We start from the raw sequence: 23,285 nt of genomic DNA, 5'->3' as shown, positions 1-23,285 counted from the left end.
GTTCACATTAATTACTGCATTGACATTCACTTAAACAAGGGTCAACTTCATCAGTTTAATGACTTCCCAGTTAAAACGACTCCTTGCTTTTGTGGATAGCTATTTACATATACAAAAAGTTCTTTGAAATTTGTCGTCGATTGGTGTGGTGGTTTACTTCTATTGTAATTTTGTCTAGCAATCCTCATTTTATAGTATCCTTACTGTACAGTGTGTTTGTATGTATTTCTTTAATGTCGTAATAGAGCGATTTCATGGTATGATTTTCGGTCTGGACTCTGGAGATAGTTAGGAGGCTTAACCCTTAATTTGGCACTGTATGTACCGTCATACATGAACTTGAAAAAAAAAATTGTTAAAATAATTACATCTTCCGTGTGGAAAATTAACATTCTTATGTTGCAACACTAACTGTTATTGGGTGGAAAAAATAAACACACATGTAGCAACATTTATTTTGACATAAATTGAAAAAAATGGCAACCCGGCGGACGTCAACTGCGTTGTCCAAGGTATTTATTCTATTATTATGAATATTACTTAGTTTAGGACAGGTGTAATGACTAAAATGTATGCTTTATTGTGTAATGGAATAAGTGTGATAATAATTGTGATGTTTCTATTACATTGAATGGTTCTATTTTGATCACTAACATGATGTATGACGTGACATACACTGCCAAGTTTGTAACGAAACACCCGCCATTTTTTTTGTATGTCACGGCATACATTGCCAATTTGAGGATGCTTTTTTTATATACTTGGTTTTATAGCACGCTTTATTTTCTTTGTCGGCAGCAAAAATTTCTAACTCGTGGTGGTAGAATTTTAGCGCTTGTGCCTGCTGAGCATGCACCCTCTGACGGTAGCGATGAATTACGTGTGCGCACCCCGCTTTCCGCGACATCTTCTTCTGCACTTTCTATAGATAAGCTCAATGGAAAGGCTCAATTTTTTAGATGATGATGAAGACCCCCCCCGACCAGAATGTTCGACTCACACCAATTTTTTGAAGCGTGTATTCAAGCCCGTCCCTAGAACCAAATTGTAAAAAAATCCAATCCTGAGTGACATTCCGTCACTCCCAGCAACCCCTGCACTTCCTGAACCCCCCGCACCGCCTGAACCAACAGCAAGTGGCTCCATAACTGGCTTAGTTGCAGCTTGCATAAGGGCTTCTTCCAAGTCGCGTCCCAGAAATACCAGATCGCAACGGCCCACTGTTTCTGCTGTTAGACGACCTAGATGAATCACCAAGTTCACTCTGAACTATCAGTGGAAAAAAACGGTTTTCGACACAAGGCAACTGTAGAAGAAGACTCAGATCTTACCGACATATTAAACGAAACTTCACTCAGTTATTTCTATAAATTATTTTCCCCTGACGTTTTAGTAGACATCGTAGAGCAAACAAACTCATACGCAGTATTCAAAACTGGGCGCTCTCTTGGCTTGACCGAAGATGAATTGCGAGATTTTTTAGCAATTCATATTATAATGGGTGTTGTTAGTATGCCATCGTACACCGATTACTGGAGTTTGCGGTACAGATATGATCCCATAGCCGATTTGATGTCTCTAAAACGGTATCAACAATGAATATCGGCACTTGGCAATGTATGCTGTGACATACACTGTTTTTCAGGAAATCTGAAGTTCCTATATTTTTTTTACCATTTTTTTGTAACACCTATAAATGTCTACAATAAATTTTTATAAAAATAAAATTGATTTTATTACATTTTATTCTTTGCCAAATTAAGGGTTAAGACCTTTTTAGCGTAGGGAAATATCTTGTTATAAATATGATTTGTTACTTGATGATACTTTCATGATTGTAACTCGGGATAACTGCTTTTTAAAAAATATTTATAACGCCACAAAAAATGCTAAAACAATCTAAAAGAAATTCTTAGAACTTTTTATTCTTAATTCCGAGCTTACAATACAAACACCACCAAATCTCATACGTCTAAAATAAATCCACTAAAATGATTTACACATCAATCGAGCACATTAATCATAGAATTTATTGAACTTGAGGTTAGCATTATTAATCCATTAAAATAATTTAAAAATAAATCGATATAAAAATATACATTACTCTTATGACCATTACGTAAAAATGTTATACACTTTACCATTTCATTTTGGCTCCCACGCATTTTGGATTGGATCCAAGCAATCAAAAACTCATACAATGTTTGATATACAAAAGATTCGTATTTCATACGTCTTATTATAAAGAGTAATTTTAGTGAAATTATAAATATTAAAATGCTGATGTGACCGCTTTACCCGTGTTGTGCTGTTTCAAATTTCGAAGTCATTTTTTTATGAGAATGGAGAATATTTGCTATGATATGCTAAAACGCTTAGAAGAATGAAGAATCATTTTTTTAAATGATACATTTCTTATTAGTACGACTCAGATATAAATATATAAAGGCAAATTAAAATTTTAAAATTTTAAAAAATACGGAACACTCAACCGTTTGGCAGACACACGCTTGACTGCTCCTTAATTATATTTTTGTCGCTTTGCCATTTCCTTCGGATGTTCACCTTTGACGCAGTGGATGTGTCAAAATTTCATAATTTATATTTATATTACAAGGGTGTTGGATTTATAATGTCAACTCTAATGCAGTACACAGAATAACTTGTTGAGGTTATAAATCTTTTTAAATAGATCTCTATAGTTGTTCTATTTATTAATATAATAAAATCTACAATAGAAATTTAATTTTGTCTTTGAGAGGTAGTTTTATTTACAAACTTACGAGAGTTTTGGGTTTTATTTTCAATTCATTAAACTATGTGAACATATGTGAATGTATTTAATGACATCCTTTTCTAAACCTTTTTTAAAACTCAAAAATAAGCCACATATAAAATTATATCTTCATTGTTTAAGGCTTCATTTGTTTAAAAACAAAAGACGATGACAGTTTTGATACGATTATTATTAAAGAAAGCATTGCATCCCAATTTGAATACAATCGAAAAATTGTGAAGGATGCATGAAATTGTTACTATGAAATTAGGTCCGTTTTGGTGGGCGAATAATTTGACAATGGTCTTGAGACAATGGTACTCGTGTGTGTACGTTTTGTGTTGAATATGAAATTACTGTTAATTTTAAATTTTGACTTCATTCAAATTAAACAAATTATATGGTCTGATATACCAACAATCTAATATATTCCTTGGGTTTAAAAATAATTAAAAATGCATGAATAAATAATTATAATTTACAAGAATGTATAATTAATATATTTTTGATTTAATTTACTCAGCGTCGTTAAAATATGAATATTCGACGGTTTATGCAATTTTTTAATGAGTTTCAAAATATTATAAATCGTTTGCCCTCAGTCGATACTTGAGAATTACGAGTAATTGCTCATAAACCACCAAATCACCAATTAAGCTTAAATTTCACTACCAATAAGTACATGTCTATAGTGCTAAGCACCACTTCATGATTGTTTGTCAAATTTTTATGTTAACATGTACCTATATAATATAATGTTCCAACGTAAAAATGTCACAATTTCATTAATAAAGTCGACTGGTCAATAATGATGTATGTTCTCACGATTGTGTATTGTTTTTGAAAACAAAAATATCCCATTGAGAAAGCTTTTCGGGTCCAAGGGCGTAGGCTTGCATCTGTTCAGCACATGCACCCGAGTCGACCTTACGTTCGCGAAATGAGTAGTGATGGGATCAATATATCGATAAAATACTATAGGTTAAAAATAGTCTTTTTTTAGTTAATATCATAATAAGAAATGGAAATACATATTTCGTTTAAAAATATTTAATTAATCGCGTAATAATATTCCAATAAACATGCTTCAAATTTGATTTAAGAATTAATTATAAAAGCTATCTAACATTAACTCGTTGTAAGTATTAAATTGCAATAAATATGTAAATGCAACCATGACACAAATAGTAACAATGTAACTAAAAGAAATATCTTAAAACGAACTTTTCTATGCTGAAATATCACACTACCCTTACACTACCCTTGAAATTAATATCCGTATCGCAAATAAAGCAATCTAATTGAAACCGTGCATCAACAATATTGTTTTCGCGTTAAATCAAAACGTGCAGCCAAATTACCAATCGGCCGTATCTCATCTGAAACTTCAACACATATACCATTCTATATTATCCGACTTATTTATACTACAGCGCAACGAACTTGGTAAACAAAGGTCGCGAAACACATCCGAGTGAATTCATCGACGTTGGAAGGAACAAAGCGCATCACTGTTCAAAAGCAATATTTCACAGGCCACAAATCTGTGCGGCCGTTAATGTTTCAACCGAACCCACTTTCGAAACAAAGAAATGCAACAGTGTCTCTCGTAAAATGGGACAAAAAATGGCAGGCATAGAAACTGTGCCATTGACTTGATATTCGTGAATCCTTATGCTGATCTCTAAGATGCATATGCTGAAAGGGCAAATGCAAATATTAGGTAATTCTCTTAAAACAATTTTAACTAGAAAAATTACATTTATTTGCCTTGTCTGTATATTCTACTAAACGGTCTTTTCATACAATATTATATAATAATTCCACGGATAGTCACTTTTTTGCACGGTTCTGTGTGGTTCTGATATTTTCGAACCAATTAATTATATGAATACAATTTTAAGCACCCGCTAACGTTCATTAATATATATTCTGTACATGAATACACATTAAAATCATACGAACCTCCGAAATATTTTTCCAACATGAGGGAAGTAAAGTTATTACAAATGGTCGAAATACGTGGAACAAACACTGCAGAAAGACGATATTTTGAAACTTGGCTAAATTAAAACATTTCTTTTGATTCTCAAGTGCTCCATAATAACATTGTAAATATTATTTGCATAAACATTTAACGGAGATTGTTCTTAAGTTGATTGCTCATAAAACATTGCAATATCGCGAAATTTAAAACGAAATGTTCAGGGAACGTGAGACGTAAAATTTGGCTTTCGCATGTGCGACACGTTTTTGTTTTTATTACTGTTGTAATTATTTTTTTAACCCCGTTTTGTATGGAATATTCAAAATTTCTAAAAATATAACTATGTATTAGGTTATCTACATCTAATATGAAATATACGATAGTTAATGCAGAACTAGGAACTATGTATGTCTGAACTTCATAGAGCGTTATGAGTCAAAAGACCAACAGGTGCTGCAATTTCTAAATTATTGTAGTAATAACAAGGAATAGCACAAATTGAACACAAGATTAATACATCCAAGTTTTGATATGAACAGTTCTGTAGCCAATTTTTCGAGTAGCCTGTATGATTGAATCGCATTAATAATTATTATTCATATTTGTTTCAGATGACGCATACGCTGTTATAGAAGCGCCTACGAATGAGAGGCTGCGTCTAATCTGTGGCCTGAAGCCAAGAAATCAGTTACCAGCCGTGAGATGGTACTTTGATGGAAAACCAATTGATTATCAAAGTAGGACGCGGTTAGTTCAGCAGCGGCAATGGTTAGTATAATTGACTAATAGATTTAATTATTTCACTTGAATTATATGGCTAATGTTATCATTTATGTATATAAATTGTTTGATTACTAGTGCAGTGATATGATATTATTTGTTGCTTGTAATACTAAAACTGAAGTCACCGACCAGCCCTTAATGTGTGATGAAATTGATGGATGATCTCTTTATATTTAAGCATCGTATTTAAGAGAGAATAAATCTTTACTGGATTAATTTGTTCGATTTATTTTCACAATTCACTTAAAAATAGTCACCAGCTAGATTTCTGTTTATACTCTATCACAATATGCGAAAAACCCACTAGTAACGTAGGTATTATTGGAAGGCGTATAAAACACTCATAAAATCCACCAATAATAAAAATTCTATGAACCATGAAAATCGTGGCACATCATCCTAGAATTAGAATTCTCGAAAACGATATTGAACTAAATCTAATTCGATCAGAATTTACATCAATATTTACGCATTGCTATGTCGAATCTGAAAATACAGGCAATAAATCAAATGCAACTGGTCAAAGTCAATGAAAACAAAATGTCGATCATGATGTGTGGAATTGACTGGATAATGGTATTACATTAATGCTTAGAGCGGGGGTTTTGGGAACATAAACATGAAAATATCACATATTTCTTGTAGCGCAGAGCGTTGCGTGCTTGTAATTTTAGAGAGATTATGTAGTTAGGAATTTTCTGTGTATGATGCTGTTTCTAAGACGTTCCTATGATTTGCTACGCATAGCGCAGAAGATTAATTAATAATTACTTTAGATAGTTTAATAAACAATTACCTTTTACTTTGCCATTTTTAAATGCGTATAAATTTAGTACAAATCTGAACATTTTCGCAGGTGATAGTTTTTTTTTGTTTCTTAAAGATTTATCCATATTTTCTAACAATGATTATAGAATTATTTGTTATTCCCAGGTTACGAATAAAAGGGTTCCGTGCAAAGGACGCCGGTGTATACGCATGTCAGAACGAAGAAGATAACACTAAAGAAATGAGCGTCACCATCAAACACAAGCGTGATCTGGGAGATATTGAAGGTATTTTAAAATTAATTTGAATTTAAAAAAACAAATTTCTTAAAAAATAGACATGATTTCAAGCAGAGTTTGACAAAGTTTTAGGAATTACGCATTATTATCAATTAACTCGAAAGATGTCGTTAGATCGGATTTAAATTGAAGGAAATTAAAAGTGAGCGAGATTATTATAATTACAGCGGCAATTATTTCTTGCACCAAATTTGTTTTTTACTAGAAACACTGTTTTCTAAACTCGTTACGTATGTGTCTAAAGATCTCGAGTTTTAAACACAATTGCTACACGTGTAATATGTCTTTTTTGGAAAACAATTTCCTTGGCAAGCATTTTTATAAGTTAACGATGTTATTAATAACATTAATCGTTTAATCAGCGTAAATAATTCATTAAAACTGTAAGCACGTGAACTCGTAGTAAGTCCTCAGATATTTTGATATGATATTTAATTGGCATCTTTATTGGCTCTCCAGATGTGTAAACATAGCAACTGAATGCCTCTAAATTGCACCGAAGCGATGAAATGTTTTGAATATAAATATTTCCATGTTTTTGAACTTGCGGATTTAGATTTTGTCGCATGCGTCTGGATTTCATGATTATTGTTTCCTGTACTTGAAATGCGATGTATTGAAATGTTTAGACTAAAATGGAAGTATTTTTAATACAGCACGTGAATACCTTAAATATCAGAGTCAGATGTGGGGGTGATGCATTGAGTATTATTTTTAATTAGGATACTTCATTTAACGGTCCATGATTTCGCAGTCTTTGAAATGTTTAATTGTTAGAGATAAAGCTATATGAAGGTAGGCTAGGTATTCTGCTTATGTCAGGTACATTCAGAATATAATACTGAAACAACCGGCCATAACTAACATTCCTGCATAATATTCCAGAATACCAAGCAGACGACAGTCAACGACCAATGCCAGAAATATTAGCGCAGCATTCAGCTCAATTAGTTGACAACAACACCATCGTAGAAACACATAGAGAATACGACGTAAAAGATGACGATCTAGACGAGAGGAATGAAAAAGAACATCTTAACTATGGCCACGTGGATAACACTAAATCGAAATATGCACCGAAATTTAAGCACCCATTGAAAATGTTTAATATGGAAATGAAACCCGCTGGAAGCTCTATTCGGTTCAAATGTGCTGCTGAAGGTAAGACAATGTTCCACTGTTTCTTGGTGTTTTCTTTGTTTAGTTTTGTTGTAAATCATTCTTTTGCAATTCGAAATAGTATAATAATGTTAAGAAAGGAAAACGTCCTTTATTATACAGTATAAATTCTTCTATCTTTCTAAACTTAATCATACCTAATGTAATATTAAAATTGGCATCAAATCATTACAGAACAAATTCTCGTTCAAACTAAATTATGAACCATAATATTATCTCTCGTAAGACTACATTAAAACTATAACGATAGTCAATATGTTTACAAATAACCGCTGTTTACGCCAAGGGAGGCATTAACCCACGTTAACTAAAATGATATTCCAAACCGTAAAGCAAACAGCCGTAGTTATAAATACTTTACAACGTCGTAAACTTTCACAGGTAATCCTATGCCGAACATAACGTGGTATAAGAATAATGTGACGCCGATATCCAGGAGTTACTTCAAACCATCTTACGGTAAATGGTCCATGTCGTTGGATGAACTGACCAAAGCTGACAATGGTAATTACACCTGCAAAGTTTGCAATGAATTAGGGTGTGTTCAGCATACATACTCCCTTCATATTCAAGGTAAGACTACAAATTAAATACTCCTTAACATACTTATTAATATAAACTATAAGTAAAATAAGCGCATAGAAAGAATAGAAATCTAACTAAAAACATACTTCGTAGAACGGTATCCTTCAAGTCCGTACATAAAAGAGGGATATCCTGGAAACATCACAGTGCTAGTAAACGATACGGTACAGCTCCAATGTCCACCAGTATCAGATCTTGAGCCTCTAGTGTACTGGCTAAGGCCATACAACACTTCGTTGAAAGACGCTGAAGTCGGCCCTAGTGACGCGCCCACTCCTGTTGGCGATCGAATTGAGGTCTTTATTTTTGAATTAGGTGGAGGTTTTAGTCTTCAAATCGTAACTTACATATAGTCCATTGAATGAGTCCCTCCAAGGGGGGTCTAGAGTGCGTGAGTTAGTAACGTAAGATGTTTCTTCGGAAACATGTCAAGAGTCCCTAGGTAATAAACATACTAAAACCCCGGGCCACTAGGAGGAGCCCCGGAGTGGGGGGAGGGGGGAAATGGGTCCATTTTTTCATTTTTCGCTTAAATCTCAAAAACGGTACATGTTAGAGAAAAACTTTCAAGCAAAAGTTGAAAGGCCATAAAATTATCTACAAGTTGTACCTCAATCATTTTTTCCTATATCCTACCGTTTCTGAGTTATACGCAGTAAAACATGATTTTGGCTCAAACAATTTCCACATAAATCGATCAAAAAATATTTCTTTCTTCCAAAAAACTCAAATGTGCAACTTGTGACCAGTACTGATAGATTGCTCTTAATTAGGTCTATAATTGGTAAAATAAACACATTCCTCCATGGAAGCCTTTAGGAGGAATCGATTGTCAAAATATTATATTATGGTAGTTTGAGTTACTGAACTTGATCTTTTTATTTTTTTCTTCCAAAAAACTCAAAAGTGCAACTTGTGACCGGTACAGATAGATTGCTCATAATTAGGTCTATCATTGCTAAAAATACCGGATTCCACCACGGAGGCGTTTACGGGGAATTGAATTTTATCAGGGTAGTTACGATACATGAACTTTTTTTTTTTTCTTCCAAAAAGCTCAAAAGTGCAACTTGTGACCAGTACAAATAGATTGCTCATAATTAGGTCTATCATTGATAAAAATACCAGATTCCACCATGGAGGCGTTTACGGGGAATTGAATTTTATTAGGGTAGTTAGTTAAAAAGGTCATGTATCGTAACTACCCTAATAAAATTCAATACCTCCTAAACGCCTCCATGGTGGAATCTGGTTTTTTTATCAATGATAGACCTAATTATGAGCAATCTATCGGTACTGGTCACAAGTTGCACTTTTGAGTTTTTTTGGAAGAAAAAAAAATAAAAAGTTCAAGTATCGTATCTACCCTAATAAAATTCAATTCCCCGTAAACGCCTCCGTGATGGAATCTAGTATTTTTATCAATGATAGACCTAATTATGAGCAATCTATCTGTACCGGTCACAAGTTGCACTTTTGAGTTTTTTGGAAGAAAAAAATAAAAAGATCAAGTTCAGTAACTCAAACTACCATAATATAATATTTTGACAATCGATTCCTCCTAAAGGCTTCCATGGAGGAATGTGTTTATTTTACCAATTATAGACCTAATTAAGAGCAATCTATCAGTACTGGTCACAAGTTGCACTTTTGAGTTTTTTGGAAGAAAAAAATAAAATGATAAAGTTCAGGAACTCAAACTACCCAAATATAGTATTTTGACAATCGATTCCTCCTAAAGACTTCCATGGAGGAATGTGTTTATTTTACCAATTATAGACCTAATTAAGAGCAATCTATCAGTATCGGTCACAAGTTGCACTTTTGAGTTTTTTTGGAGAAAAAAAATAAAAAGTTCAAGTATCGTAACTACCCTAATAAAATTCAATTCCCCGTAAACGCCTCCGTGGTGGAATGTGGTATTTTTATCAATGATAGACCCAATTATGAGCAATCTATCTGTACCGGTCACAAGTTGCACATTTTAGTTTTTTGGAAGAAAGAAATATTTTTTGATCGATTTATGTGGAAATTGTTTGAGCCAAAATCATGTTTTACTGCGTATAACTCAGAAACGGTAGGATATATAAAAAAATGATTGAGGTACAACTTGTAGATAATTTTATGGCCTTTCAACTTTTCCTTGAAAGTTTTTCTCTAACATGTACCGTTTTTGAGATTTAAGCGAAAAATGAAAAAAATGAACCCATTTCCCCCCTCCCCCCACTCCGGGGCTCCTCCTAGTGGCCCGGGGTTTTAGTATGATTATAACCTAGGGACTCTTGACATGTTTCCGAAGAAACATCTTACGTTACTAACTCACGCACTCTAGAACTTTTTATTCAATGGACTAATAAGTATATAGACACTTAAATGATGGTGGAAGAATAGGATCACAGCAATTTTCATAGAAGCACTATTGTAATCAATAACTAACTGGTGACGGTTCTCGGTGATGGTTCACTTTCCCATAACTCATTATTTTCTAAGGCTAAAGGTTAATCTAACTCTATGTACACTCCTTCCTGCAAGATAACGACGGCTGATGGGCAAATTTATAACCGCAATTTAGTTTCCGCAGAACGGGAATTTCGATTATTATAGATGCTCCTGTCGCGATAGATTACTTCGCCTATTTGTCTTATCAGCGAGCAATCTGCGCAGATTGTGTAGGCATTTATAAATTGGATGCATCTATCTTACGATTATTAACGTGGAGATTAATGGTATGTTGTTTGTTCCTAGAACGACTATACGCAAAACCGGTGCTAACACAAGGCGCCGTCAATCAGACGAAGCTCGTTGGCCAAACGGCGAAATTCAGCTGCGAATTCCTCTCAGACCTACATCCGTCTGTTTATTGGATGTATTTTAATAAACACGAGTACATTTATAATGAGTCTACTTCGGACCCGGCTAGCAAAGAGCTGATCGTGTATAATGATGTATCTAAAGTCGTTCTGGTGAGGGCTTGTTATTAACGCATGTGTGTGGTGTGGATGCATGATCGCTTCTAATTGTATTGTTTCTGATTTATTATACGTATTATCGTTTTCAATATCTTATTCTAATGAATGTTTTAATATATTACTCCTATACATATTAAGGCCTCTTGGTAGCTTGGTAGAAAGACGCTAAATTCAAATAGGATTGTTTATGTATAGTTTCTCTATTACAAGGTGTTTTCGTGTCGCATGGAAAGCGTTTTTAAATACTAAGCGTTTTTATTAATATTTTTCTCATTATTTTAGACGGAAAATCCTTCAGATATGCCAGAACAGCTAACCATTTACAATGTAACTAAAGAAGATGAAGGCTGGTATGTTTGCGTTGCATTGAATTCATTGGGAAATACTACAGCCAAAGGATATTTGACTGTTCTTGATTGTAAGTATATTCTGATCTTACGTTCTCTATGAATATAAACAATATTTGCAAAAAGGCTTATAGGAAGTAAGGTTTTATTTTGTGACAATCGCATGAATTTAATGATATTATTATTATTTTTATTCATTTAGCCAGAGGTCGTGGGTTCGATTCCCACCCGGGGCAAATATTTGTGTGATGAACATAGATGTTTGCTCTGTGTCTGGGCGTTAATTATATATATAAGTATTCATTTAAAAATTATATATGTATGTTTATCAGCCATCTGGTTTCCATAACACAAGCGAAAGCTTAGTATGGAATCAGATCTTGCCGTGTGTGAAAATTGTCCTGACTATTTATTTATTTATTTTATATTGGAACTAATAAAACACTATAATGCTCTAGTAAGAATACTCATATTGTTAACAATTAATTGCCTTTAATTTCACACAAAACGAAATAGGTGACTAAAGACCTTATCTTCTACAGCATTTCCCGTACCAGAAGCACTAGACCACGGGAAGCACACACTGCTGATAAATATTCTAACAGCAGTACTAGGCGCGATGTTCTTCGTAGCAGCGATCATAGTGGTGATGATCTTCAAGAAGCTCAAGCAGGAGAAACTAAAGAAGCAGTTAGCGATAGAAACAGCTCGAGCAGTGATAGTTACGCACTGGACGAAGAAGGTCACGGTGGAGAAGCCGCAGATGAACGGGGAACAGATTGCGAGTGGAGAGGGTTTGGTGAGTTTTGTTTTATATATAGTAAGTTTTTTTTAACTTTTTACCTACCTCCGATGTAATTATTTACTGTTTTTCACATAATATGTTGGTGGCCTGGAAGAGATTACCAACCAACAAGAAGGCGGCCTAATGAGGCCGCCTTCTTGTTTTTGTGTGTGTGTTGTGTGTGTTGTATGTCCTAGCTTAAGTTTTTTGTACCTACTATTGTTATATTGGCAGCACAATAAAGTATTTAAATAAAATAGTAATGAGTGGTTTTACAATTTCTGGATATAGTATATTATTTACTAGATTTCCGTCCGCGCTTTCGCTCACGTTTTCAAAGAAAAAAGCCCACAGTTACCATTTCTGTGGTATTTCCGGGATAAAAAGATGTCTAATTCTGGGTCTTCAGCTACCTACATACCAAATTTTATTGTAATCAGTTCTGTCGGATTTGTGTGGATCCATCTATCCATCCTCACAAACTTTTGCATTTATAATATGTATAACTAGGATTTATTTATCTGTTTCGTAAATCTGTTAGTTAAAATGACATAAAAGCAGGATCAAGGAGCTAAGATGAAGGAGGAAGCTTATGTTTATACTCAGTATTGATATTTGTAGCTAAGTCAGCGTTATCTTTTATATTAACGGTCCTTTTCTAAAAACAGTACACAGTAACTTGTATATTTGTTATTTTTAACTTTAATAATTCCGACCATTGATTCACTTCTAATAAAATACTTTGTAGATGACATTGGGCATAAATTAGTAGGTAAGTTTATATTGACATTAATATTATAACTCGAATCATGTTAACCGTTTTCTACTGTTATACAATTAATTTACAGTTATTGTTAATTAGGATTAACGATGAAGCACGTTAGTAAAAGTTACGCCTACGAGTAATAACAATTATTAAATACGAGTGATAAAATTTATCCTGTTTTTCTTCTATCCTTGTTCAATTGTGACTTACAAAACGATGACTTTATTCTCAAACTATAAACCTATCATGGAATAGGTAGGTATTTAGTTACATGCAAATTCTATAAAAATAAGACATTTTTAAGACCCGGCTGCGAGTCCCGCCTTGACCCTCGTGATCAAATTCTTTCTATTCTTTAAAAAAATATAATCTAACTTTATATTCTATTTCAGCTCATGCCAGTAGTAAAAATAGAGAAACAAAAGCTGTCGCAAGTACAAAACAATACGGAATCAATGTTGATGTCGGAATACGAGTTACCCGTGGACATCGACTGGGAGGTCCCGAGGGAATCACTCTCTCTTGGCAAAGTGCTGGGAGAGGGAGAGTTCGGGAAAGTGGTTAAGGCGGATTGTGTGGGGATTGTCAAGCCATCTGTGCAGTCTGTGGTCGCTGTTAAGATGTTAAAAGGTTAGTTTATACCTATTTAGACATAGGTAAATATTAAATGTCCATACTATCACATAAAATATTGATATCTAAAACTGACATGAGTTATATGGTTTTAAAACAATCCTAATAAATTTATATTCTCAAAAATTTATAATGTATTATTCATATATAATAATATATTGTCTATACTAATTGTCTGTTTGTTTGAACGCGCTAATTTCAGGAACTATTGGTCCGTTTTGAAAAATTATTTCGGTGTTAGATAGCCCATTTATCGAGGAAGGCTATAGGCCGTATATTATATCATTACGCTAAGACCAACAGGAGCGGAGCTACACGGGTGAACCCGCGAAGCGCAGCTAGTATTTAATAAAAAAAAAACTGTTTTGTCGTAATATAAACAGAATTTCAATTTTTTTTCGTTAACATCAACCTCATTGTTGAATAAAGTTGAATTAATGTTCCTCTAAATCAGTATTTAATGAAGTTCCAATGATTTTTCACAGAGGGCCACACAGACGCCGAAATGATGGCATTAGTATCAGAAATGGAGATGATGAAGATGATCGGCAAGCACGTGAACATCATCAACTTGCTCGGATGCTGTACACAAGATGGACCTCTATATGTTATTGTTGAATACGCTCCAAATGGGAATTTGAGAGAATTCCTCAGGAACCACAGACCGGGCAATAGGTATGTTTGTTGTAATAAGTAGTACAATAGAAAATACATAGATGGCGCTGAAATCAAATTATCAATTAGTAACATTAGTAGAGCAATAGATGGCGCTAGATAACGCTTTTTCCATTTAAATAACCGGTAATCGTTTTAGATAACTAATATGAAAATGTTTTATTATTTAGATATGAATCTCCAACTGAAGATCTGAAAGAAAAGAAAACGTTAACGCAGAAGGATTTAGTTTCATTTTCGTATCAAGTGGCCAGAGGGATGGAGTATTTAGCTTCAAGACGGGTAAGATTTTAGTTCATTTTTAATTGTTAGCAAATTTTACAAAGCTCCTATTGAGTAGCAAGAAATTAACTTATATTCATGAGTAGGGAAAAATATTACCTTAATATTGGAAATTATGCTTCCATTATACACACATATTATCATAATGATATTTAAGATATAAATAGCTAAAGAACCATAATATGACGTCATAAGCTTAAGGCCTGAAGCCTTTAGTATCCCTCGAGCAGGGTAAAAATAGCAAGTCAATCTGCGATACTTATACAATATAGTTACAATCTTTTCCTACCCAACATTGAAACTTTCTCCTTATTAACTGTATGTGCACAAATTAGCACGCAAAATTGTCAGGCTCGAAATAAACTGAATGAATGTAGTAAAGATTAGACAGAATTTGAAATTTATTACGCACGCGAATTATTGGTCAGAACGTATTTTTCATAATATTTTGTATGTTTTTTTTTATGTCAGAGTAAGTAAAGGGCTAGGTGGGCCTTAATATGTTGTCATGTGGTCACCACGGTCCATTAAGTAATAAGTGTCTGGCTTTTAAGGGCTTGGTCTAGTAGTGCAAACAAATGCATCCTGTCATCCTATATGTAAATAATACAAATGTACTATGGGAAAGTTTCTCCACTTAATTTTTAAAAATTAAATCATTCGTATGCATAATTTAATATTCGTAATAAGTACCAGACATGACAATTTGAAACAATTTTCGTGAAAATTACACCAGGTGATTTTTTTTATCAGTACACAAAATTTGCGAATACGTTCTATTGATATCTTCAAATGCATAACTCTATACATTTTTTTCGACCTAAGTTTCTTAGTGAAAGTTGTTCAGTTTAACTAATAAAACGGATAAACAAATTTTGTATATAATAAAAAAAAAATGTAATGTTAACACGTCCGCTCGCATCAAAATTCATAAATTACATAATATATGCATCGCGCGGAACGCCGTCCTTATATAGGAGTCGAGGAGGCGTGGTGTCGTGCGGCCCGCGTGTGCCGCAAACGGTTCAAGCCAAATCCGACTTTTGGCGCTACAGGTTACATCGCTGAATCCACTGCGGGTAACGCAACGTGTGTTCGCGGTTCTACAGAACAACGTCTATGGATAAAACTGAAAAATTAAGATTTATTTTTTTTCTTCGTATTTTTCCAGGATAAAAAGTATTCCATTTTATGCCCAGGATAATAAGGTATAATTATACCAAGTTTCATTGAAATCGAACCATTAGTTTTCACGTGATGCCTTCACATACAGACAGACAGACAGACAAAAATTTTTTTAATCACATATTTGTGTTTGGTATCGATCCAGTAACACTGCTATTTATTTTTTAAATACATATTTTCAAAGTACAGAATTGACCCTTCTACGGATTTATTATATTATGTATAATATATATATTTATATGGATAAACCTAATAAATATTTTGCTAGCATTCTGATGCTTTATCGGTTGCACTGGATTTTTCTTTTCTTTTTTCAATCGCTTGAATGACATAGGATGGGTCCTTGATGGGCATGGAATGCTGAAGTCTCGAATCAATCAATTCTGACAGTAGGCAATTTATGTAAAATCTTGATAATGGTCCATCATTTTATTTTTTTTGCCTAAACTTATATATTCTATTTTTAACGAATGATTCACTCCAGTCCAAACAGCAAATAAGCAGACTTCTGCTTCTGCAACGTTTAGTTGTCCCTGAATTTGGAAAAAATAGTCATGATTCTTATCTATGACAAAAGTGTTATTTTTTTGCATTGTATTTCAAATATTAAATTTTTTATTTTTAACCGCATCTTCCGCATTCATCTCTTTTGCCGGAATTAGACATTTAACTTCTACTAGTCCCATTTTCCCTTCTTGATATGGGAGTGTATAAAGTAAATTTTTCTCGTTATACTTTTAAAAAGTTATTATTGTCATTTTGCTCATTAGGTAAAGTAATTTCGATATCAGTTTTAAGTTTTTTGATACCTGCAATAATAACGTCATAATCGCCTGCACATACTTATCGATTACACCCTGTATACAAACCACCATCCACATTCATAATGTTTTCCTGTCCTCCTCTCCTTTACGCTGTTCACCGATACATTTTAAATGAGTAAATCTGCTACCACTGAAGGATGTTTCATTGTGATCAGCAAATTTTCACCACTGTTGTCGATTATTTGTTTTTCATTTTTAATCAGCAATTGGGAATCATCAGTTTTGTTTTTTGCAGATTGGTGATGTACCCTAACAATACGTCGAAAAGGGAAAGCATCAACGAATTATCGTTTTCGTCCTCTTTTTTATTCTTCGCGTCTCTGTTAAACTCAAAACTCAAACTCAAACATTTATTTATTCAATTAGACTTCTTCTAGAAGCACTTTTGAAACGTCATTAGGTACATATTTTTAACATTTACCACCGATTCGGAAAGCAGTATCTACGGAGAAGAATCGGCAAGAAACTCCATAGTTGCTCTTTTTACTTGTTACTTGTGTTTGTTTAGTTCAACACCCATTGAATTTTCTATGTTATTGCGATCTTCCATTACATCTGAGTTTTTATGATGTGATGATAATCCATTCGTTTTAATATTGGTACTTAGAGTTGGTGGAATAAACTAGAAATGGTGGACTAAATTTGTCAGCGCGTCTGTAAGATCAAAATATAAAACCAACATCCTGTATTTAAGTTACAAAATTAATAATCAAACAACATGCCGCTACGTTTAAAATGACTAGAAGAAAAAAAAAACACCTCGACATATTTGGAATTTTGGAGTAAACAAATCATTTTCCCCGTATGTCCCAAGTTCAAGTTCTCAATATAATTAAATATATTTCGTATTTCTCAAACGAAAAATAAACATTTTTGGAACTTCAAAAAAAATATATATTATAAGAAAATTTATGAGCTTACTTTAGTTTAAAAGAAACATTCATCCCTTTACTGAAACCCCGTAAAATAAAGAAATTGTTGCCAATCACCTTTGTAATGTATTTGGTTTCATTAACTTTATGTTCGAAGATAATTTTTTTTCTAGTAAGTACATAGTTACACGCATATTTTTTCGTTTATTTTCCATATCGAAATCAAATGTTTAAAAATACGAATATTTGCACAAAACTAAGATAAAAATAATCAATTAACAAAAATATTAAATTTAATGAAGTAGAGCAACTTTCACTTCGGTATGAAGGAAAATCGAGCGTAGAGCACACGTCAGAACGCTCCGGCCCAAGGAGCGCGACTAAAGAAATTCGCTATGATTTTTCCTAATTATTTTAAATATTTTTTTAATATTTAAAGAATTATCAAAATTAAAAAAAAAAAATTTTAAAGGATTAATACTCATTGGTCTTCAACCAACTCGAATAAATTAATGGAAACAATAACTTTTAGCAGTATTTATCAATAGATTTTGTAAGGCAAAAAATGGGAAATTTAATGAATTTATAACGTTCTAATTAGGAAAATCATAAGTTTTTCGGCAATTGTATTCAGCAGTTTTTAATAACGACTATATAAGGATAATAATGTGCTGATCAGATTGTGTAAATTGTAATCGGTTGCAACGTAGTGAGTGCACAAACTTAGCTCGAAATGTCTTTGGGGGAAAGAGACTTATCTTGAAGGCCTGATTAAGGTAACATAAAGTAACTTTACCTACAAATGTGAAAAAATTCACGCGCATTGCGTATATAACACTAATTGATAAACAAGAAAAAAAAAATCTGTTTATCATTTCATTAGCCGGGAAAAAATTGTCAAATAACTTTTTGAAAACGCAATTTTGCTAGACTGCAGCCTTAATGATAAATACGTTCTATTCTTCATGTCGTAGTTGTTCGGGAACATAATTAACATTTAATAATTCATCATCACTAGCCTTTTGTTATCCACTCTGCACATAGGCTTTTCCCAATGCACGCTACTGAGCCCGGTCGATGGCTCTTTGACGCCATTTGTGGCGAGCAACCCTGCGGACGTCATTTAATAATTATTTACCATAATTCCAGTGTATCCACCGCGACCTAGCCGCCCGCAACGTACTAGTCTCCGACGACTGTGTACTCAAGATCGCGGACTTCGGTCTCGCCAAAGACGTGCACAGCAACGACTACTACCGCAAGAAGACGGAGGGCCGCCTGCCCGTGCGGTGGATGGCGCCCGAGTCGCTCTACCACAAGGTGTTCACCACGCAGACTGACGTGTGAGTAGCTGCAGTAGTAGTAGTAGTAGTAGTAGTTGTAATAGTAGTAGTATTGACTGGACCATTTTATTTTACACTAACTGCGCTTGGCAGTTCACCCGCCTGGCTTCGCGACTGTTGGTTTTAGCGTGATGATATATTATAGTCTAAAGCCTTCCTCGATGATTTGTCTATCTATCACCGAAACAATTTTTCAAATCGAACCAGTAGTTTCTGAGATTAGCGCGTTCAAACAAACTCTTCAGCTTTATAATATTAGTATAAATTTGCTATGCCATGGACGCAAAGTAAAAAACTAGACTCACATCACATTCGACAATATTTGTGCGAAGCAAAACTCTGCAAACGCGTGTTAGGCTTAGTTATTTTGTAATAAAGGATATAAAATATTGAACATTATCGCCATTAAATTCAACTAATGTTTTTTTACGGTGTCAATTTTAACTAATGTTTTTTTTACGATACCGCTCGATGATAACTTGACGATCTTTTAATAATAGGTACTTAATCGCAAGTCGAATTGTAAATTAAATCAATGAATAATGGACAATACACACACACACAAATATTATGATCAAATCATTATAGCATAGGGATCATTGGAACTCTGTATTTGTATACGTAGTAAGCTAGTAAGTATATTATTATTAGTCTGTGTCTGTATGTAAAAAATGTATGTTACTACCTGTAGATCTGTACAATAATTATTGTAAATTCTTTGTGTTTCTTGTTTTTGAGTCAAATAAACTTTCTTTCATTATTTTTATTTACTGAAGTGAAAACTTCTTTAGCGGCGTTGAGCACTATTTCTGTAATGGGTATAAAATCTTAAACTCGCGTCAGGACACGTGACCTGATCGAAAAAGCGTAAGACGGATACCATTCCAAAATATCAAACATGCTCAACGTTAATAATCAACCCGTCTTTTTTATATACAAAAAATTCCATCATCTGCTGAGTGCTCTTTTGACATTAGTCAATAATAATCCAATATTGTCTGCAGCTGGTCGTTCGGCGTGCTGCTGTGGGAGATAATGACGCTGGGCGGCACGCCGTACCCCGCGGTGGCGGGGCAGTACATGTACCAGCACCTCAGCGCGGGACACCGCATGGAGAAGCCGCCCTGCTGCAGCCTGGAGATGTGAGTTATCATTATTGGACTTATTTCCCCATTAACTAAATAACTTGAAAAATGACTTATTTTCCCTTAATAAACAGAAAGACGCGGGCTCAAATCCTTCCTCGTTACAGAATTGTTTCTATTTTTAATAATTTTCTCATATATGTCTTGTGATTTGTTCGTTTTCTATACTAGAAGGAATACCTAGATGTATCAGGAGTGAATTGAGATATTTGCTTTGCAATTTTGTACATTATATCTTTATTAGTCACTAGTTTGTGTGTTGTATGTGGGAATATTATGTTCTTTCCCTTTAAAAACCTTGTTCAAAACAAAATAAATACATCAAAATTTTGTAGCACTAGTCAATACTAGTTTCTTAAATACATATAATTGACTGAGTTGTAATCGTAGTTTTGCATTCATAATATTAACTAGTGGTCCGCCCCGGCTTCGCCCTTGTACCTACATGTTTAAACTATCCTATCTCTCAAGTTGGATCGAACTGCACATGATGTGCGAATCTAATATATATTATAAAGGCAAAAGTTTGTAAGGATGTATGGATGTATGGATGTTTGTTACTCTTTCACGTAAAAACTACTGAACCGATTACAATGAAATTTAGCACACATATAGAGGGTAACTTGGATTAACACATAGGATAGTTTTTATCCCGGAAATCCCACGGGAACGGGAACTATGCGGGTTTTCCTTTGCAAACGCGGGCGAAGCCGCGGGCGGAAATCTAGTTTTATTATAATCGGTTAAGTGGTTTAGGAGTCCATTGAGGACAAACATTGTGACACGAGATTTATATATATTAAAAAAGATAACTATTTTTCCCTACAAAAATTACTTGTACTGTTTTTATTATAAACCTAACATTACTATAAACATCTTCTAGCTACAAAATTAATAAGTTTTATTCTATTTCAGTTACATGTTAATGCGGGAATGCTGGTCCTTCTCTCCGGGCGACAGACCTTCCTTCACAGAACTGGTCGAAGACCTAGATAAAATACTAACAGTCACAGCGAACCAGGAATACCTGGATCTAGGTCTTCCACAGTTAGACACCCCGCCTTCAAGTTACGATGGCTCTGGGGATGAAAGTGACAGTGAATTTCCTTTTATAAAATAAACTATTGGTATAATAGGATTTTTATAGAATTTTGAAGGGAACATGTCAATTTTGGAGTTGTGATAATACTTGAGCATGCTCTAGGAATTATTACGTGGTTGTCTTTTGCGTATTCAAGATGGTTAACTTTCTGCGGTTATTGTGATTGCTGGTCTTGAGATGAGAATTTGTATTTCGAGTTAAGTATTATAAAAAGCAAATAAGCTCAAAAGTTAAAAGCGCCTGAAAATATTTCATATTTGAGCACAGAGTATTTCATATTTGTACATGACAATAAATTAATATAGATTTTTAATGTTATATAGTAACTGATATAAGCATAATTAAAATTGCTGATAATAAAATGATTAATTATTTGAAAATGATCAATATATGTGATTGTCAAATACGATAATCTTTTTGCTTATTGATCATTCAAAGAAATTTCATTCATTTCTTTAGTTATGTACTAGATACACTATTTAAATAGGTACCTCGAACACGATATTATATGAAATGTAAAAAATTAAGTTCGATTTCTGATAAAAATGTGGTGTTAAAATGTTTTTTGACAATAAAAACTTAACTAAAATTGATTTGACTTCAAGTACTATATTCATTTTAACTCTATTACCTGTGAAGTAAATAAGGTTTTTATACTAACTGTATTTGAAGATATCGTGCCTACTCGAAATAAAAAACACTCCTGACAAAATAATGTACGCAATTGAAAATGAGAAATGTAAAACATTTTTAAACTTTTGAAAATGCCCACCTAAATCACGAATGGTGATTTTTACGAAAAATCTTAGAATTAAGTATATTACATTTACGCAAGGCGTCACATATTTATTGACTGAATAATTAATATTATTCTTTTTTTATTTATTTACCATATTATATGCATAGGTATTGTTGTAAATATTCGTTTATTTTGTGTGCATGCGTTATTAAATTGTACATATTAAACCAAAGCTTGAACGAATCGATGTATTATAAAAGTATTATTTTGAAAATTAGGATAGTCAAGTATTTTATGACTGTGAGATTGTATTGTGCCTTATAAATTGGAAACAGTAACTAGCATAATAATTATTATGGTATTTTAAAATACTTAATTTCATTCAAAATAAAATTAATCTTATTTTTTTCATTAAAAATCATATAGTAAATTATTGACATGATATAAGCAGTAGAGCACTTGTTTTCTTAATTTTATATATTTAAGTGTTGTATCTCTGGAATCTCTAGTCTATGACATCACCAGTTTATGTTATTAATGCATTTCACCACCAAATTATTTTTGTACTTAACTAGTTGTAAGTTATAATTGCTATTGAATTGATATTATATAGAAATTAATAATGTAAATATATTAGATTTACATTTAAACCACAAACACTTCAAATAATATAATGCTCTCTTTGGTAATATGTATTTCAATTTTAAAAACTGATTAATATCTAATAATAAATGTATGTTTATGTTGTCCTGTAAATAAAAATTACTGTATTATAAATAAATGGAGTGAATGTATGAGTCCATAAAATATGCATTTCACAATAATCAGTAAGTAAATAATTATTTTAGAAAATTATATAGTTTATTGTGTATTGTGTTTAGAAAAAAAAGTTAAAATTGGTATTAATAAATATAGATGATGTTTATTCATGGAGAGACGAAATACGTACCAAATTGTTTGTATATTTGATAATTCTTTTGATTGTATGTTATTTTATGTTGTATGGGACTATGATGTGAATAAAGAATGCTAGTGCAAATGATTAGTTTGTTTTCTTTTTAATCCCTGTAATTGTTATATTAGAATGATACTACATATAAGACCACCTACATAATATTTAGTTATTACTAGCAATTAATCAAGTTTTATACTTAGTACCTACCGCTAGGTGTGACCATGATTCGCCCGTGGTATTTAGCGTATACCTAGAACTAAGGGATCACTCTGAACATAATATCCAAC

The 23,285-nt window shown here is 33.1% G+C and overlaps 1 protein-coding gene and 1 pseudogene across 3 annotated transcripts in view; both read left to right on the top strand.

Moving 5' to 3' along the window:
* The window catches only part of LOC149479554 (fibroblast growth factor receptor homolog 1-like), a 69,796-nt gene extending 46,711 nt beyond the window's left edge, over nt 1–23,085 (top strand). The window contains exons 3-15 of one of the 2 annotated variants that reach the window (XM_089708063.1): nt 5,375–5,531; nt 6,480–6,601; nt 7,499–7,774; nt 8,174–8,365; nt 11,123–11,340; nt 11,629–11,764; nt 12,236–12,492; nt 13,636–13,873; nt 14,362–14,551; nt 14,722–14,833; nt 18,864–19,057; nt 20,062–20,199; nt 21,118–23,085. In XM_089708063.1, the coding sequence (XP_089564189.1) occupies nt 5,375–5,531; nt 6,480–6,601; nt 7,499–7,774; nt 8,174–8,365; nt 11,123–11,340; nt 11,629–11,764; nt 12,236–12,492; nt 13,636–13,873; nt 14,362–14,551; nt 14,722–14,833; nt 18,864–19,057; nt 20,062–20,199; nt 21,118–21,322 (2,435 nt within the window). In that variant the 3' untranslated portion in view covers nt 21,323–23,085. Of the gene's footprint in view, nt 1–5,374; nt 5,532–6,479; nt 6,602–7,498; nt 7,775–8,173; nt 8,366–8,470; nt 8,674–11,122; nt 11,341–11,628; nt 11,765–12,235; nt 12,493–13,635; nt 13,874–14,361; nt 14,552–14,721; nt 14,834–18,863; nt 19,058–20,061; nt 20,200–21,117 lie in introns of both variants that reach the window. The other variant, XM_089708064.1, reaches the window with a different exon arrangement.
* LOC149479552 (uncharacterized) overlaps nt 1–23,285 on the top strand; it is a 217,863-nt pseudogene that overhangs the window by 72,965 nt on the left and 121,613 nt on the right. The gene's annotated exons all lie outside the window — the stretch shown is intronic.

Source organism: Colias philodice, chromosome 20, assembly GCF_061535455.1.
Source record: "Colias philodice isolate Cphi_HAF_F1 chromosome 20, ilColPhil1 Martin Lab GWU primary, whole genome shotgun sequence".
NCBI classification, from domain to species: Eukaryota; Metazoa; Arthropoda; class Insecta; order Lepidoptera; family Pieridae; genus Colias; species Colias philodice.
The sequence above is the reverse complement of the archived record's forward strand: the minus strand, read 5'-3'. Positions and strand labels throughout refer to the sequence as shown.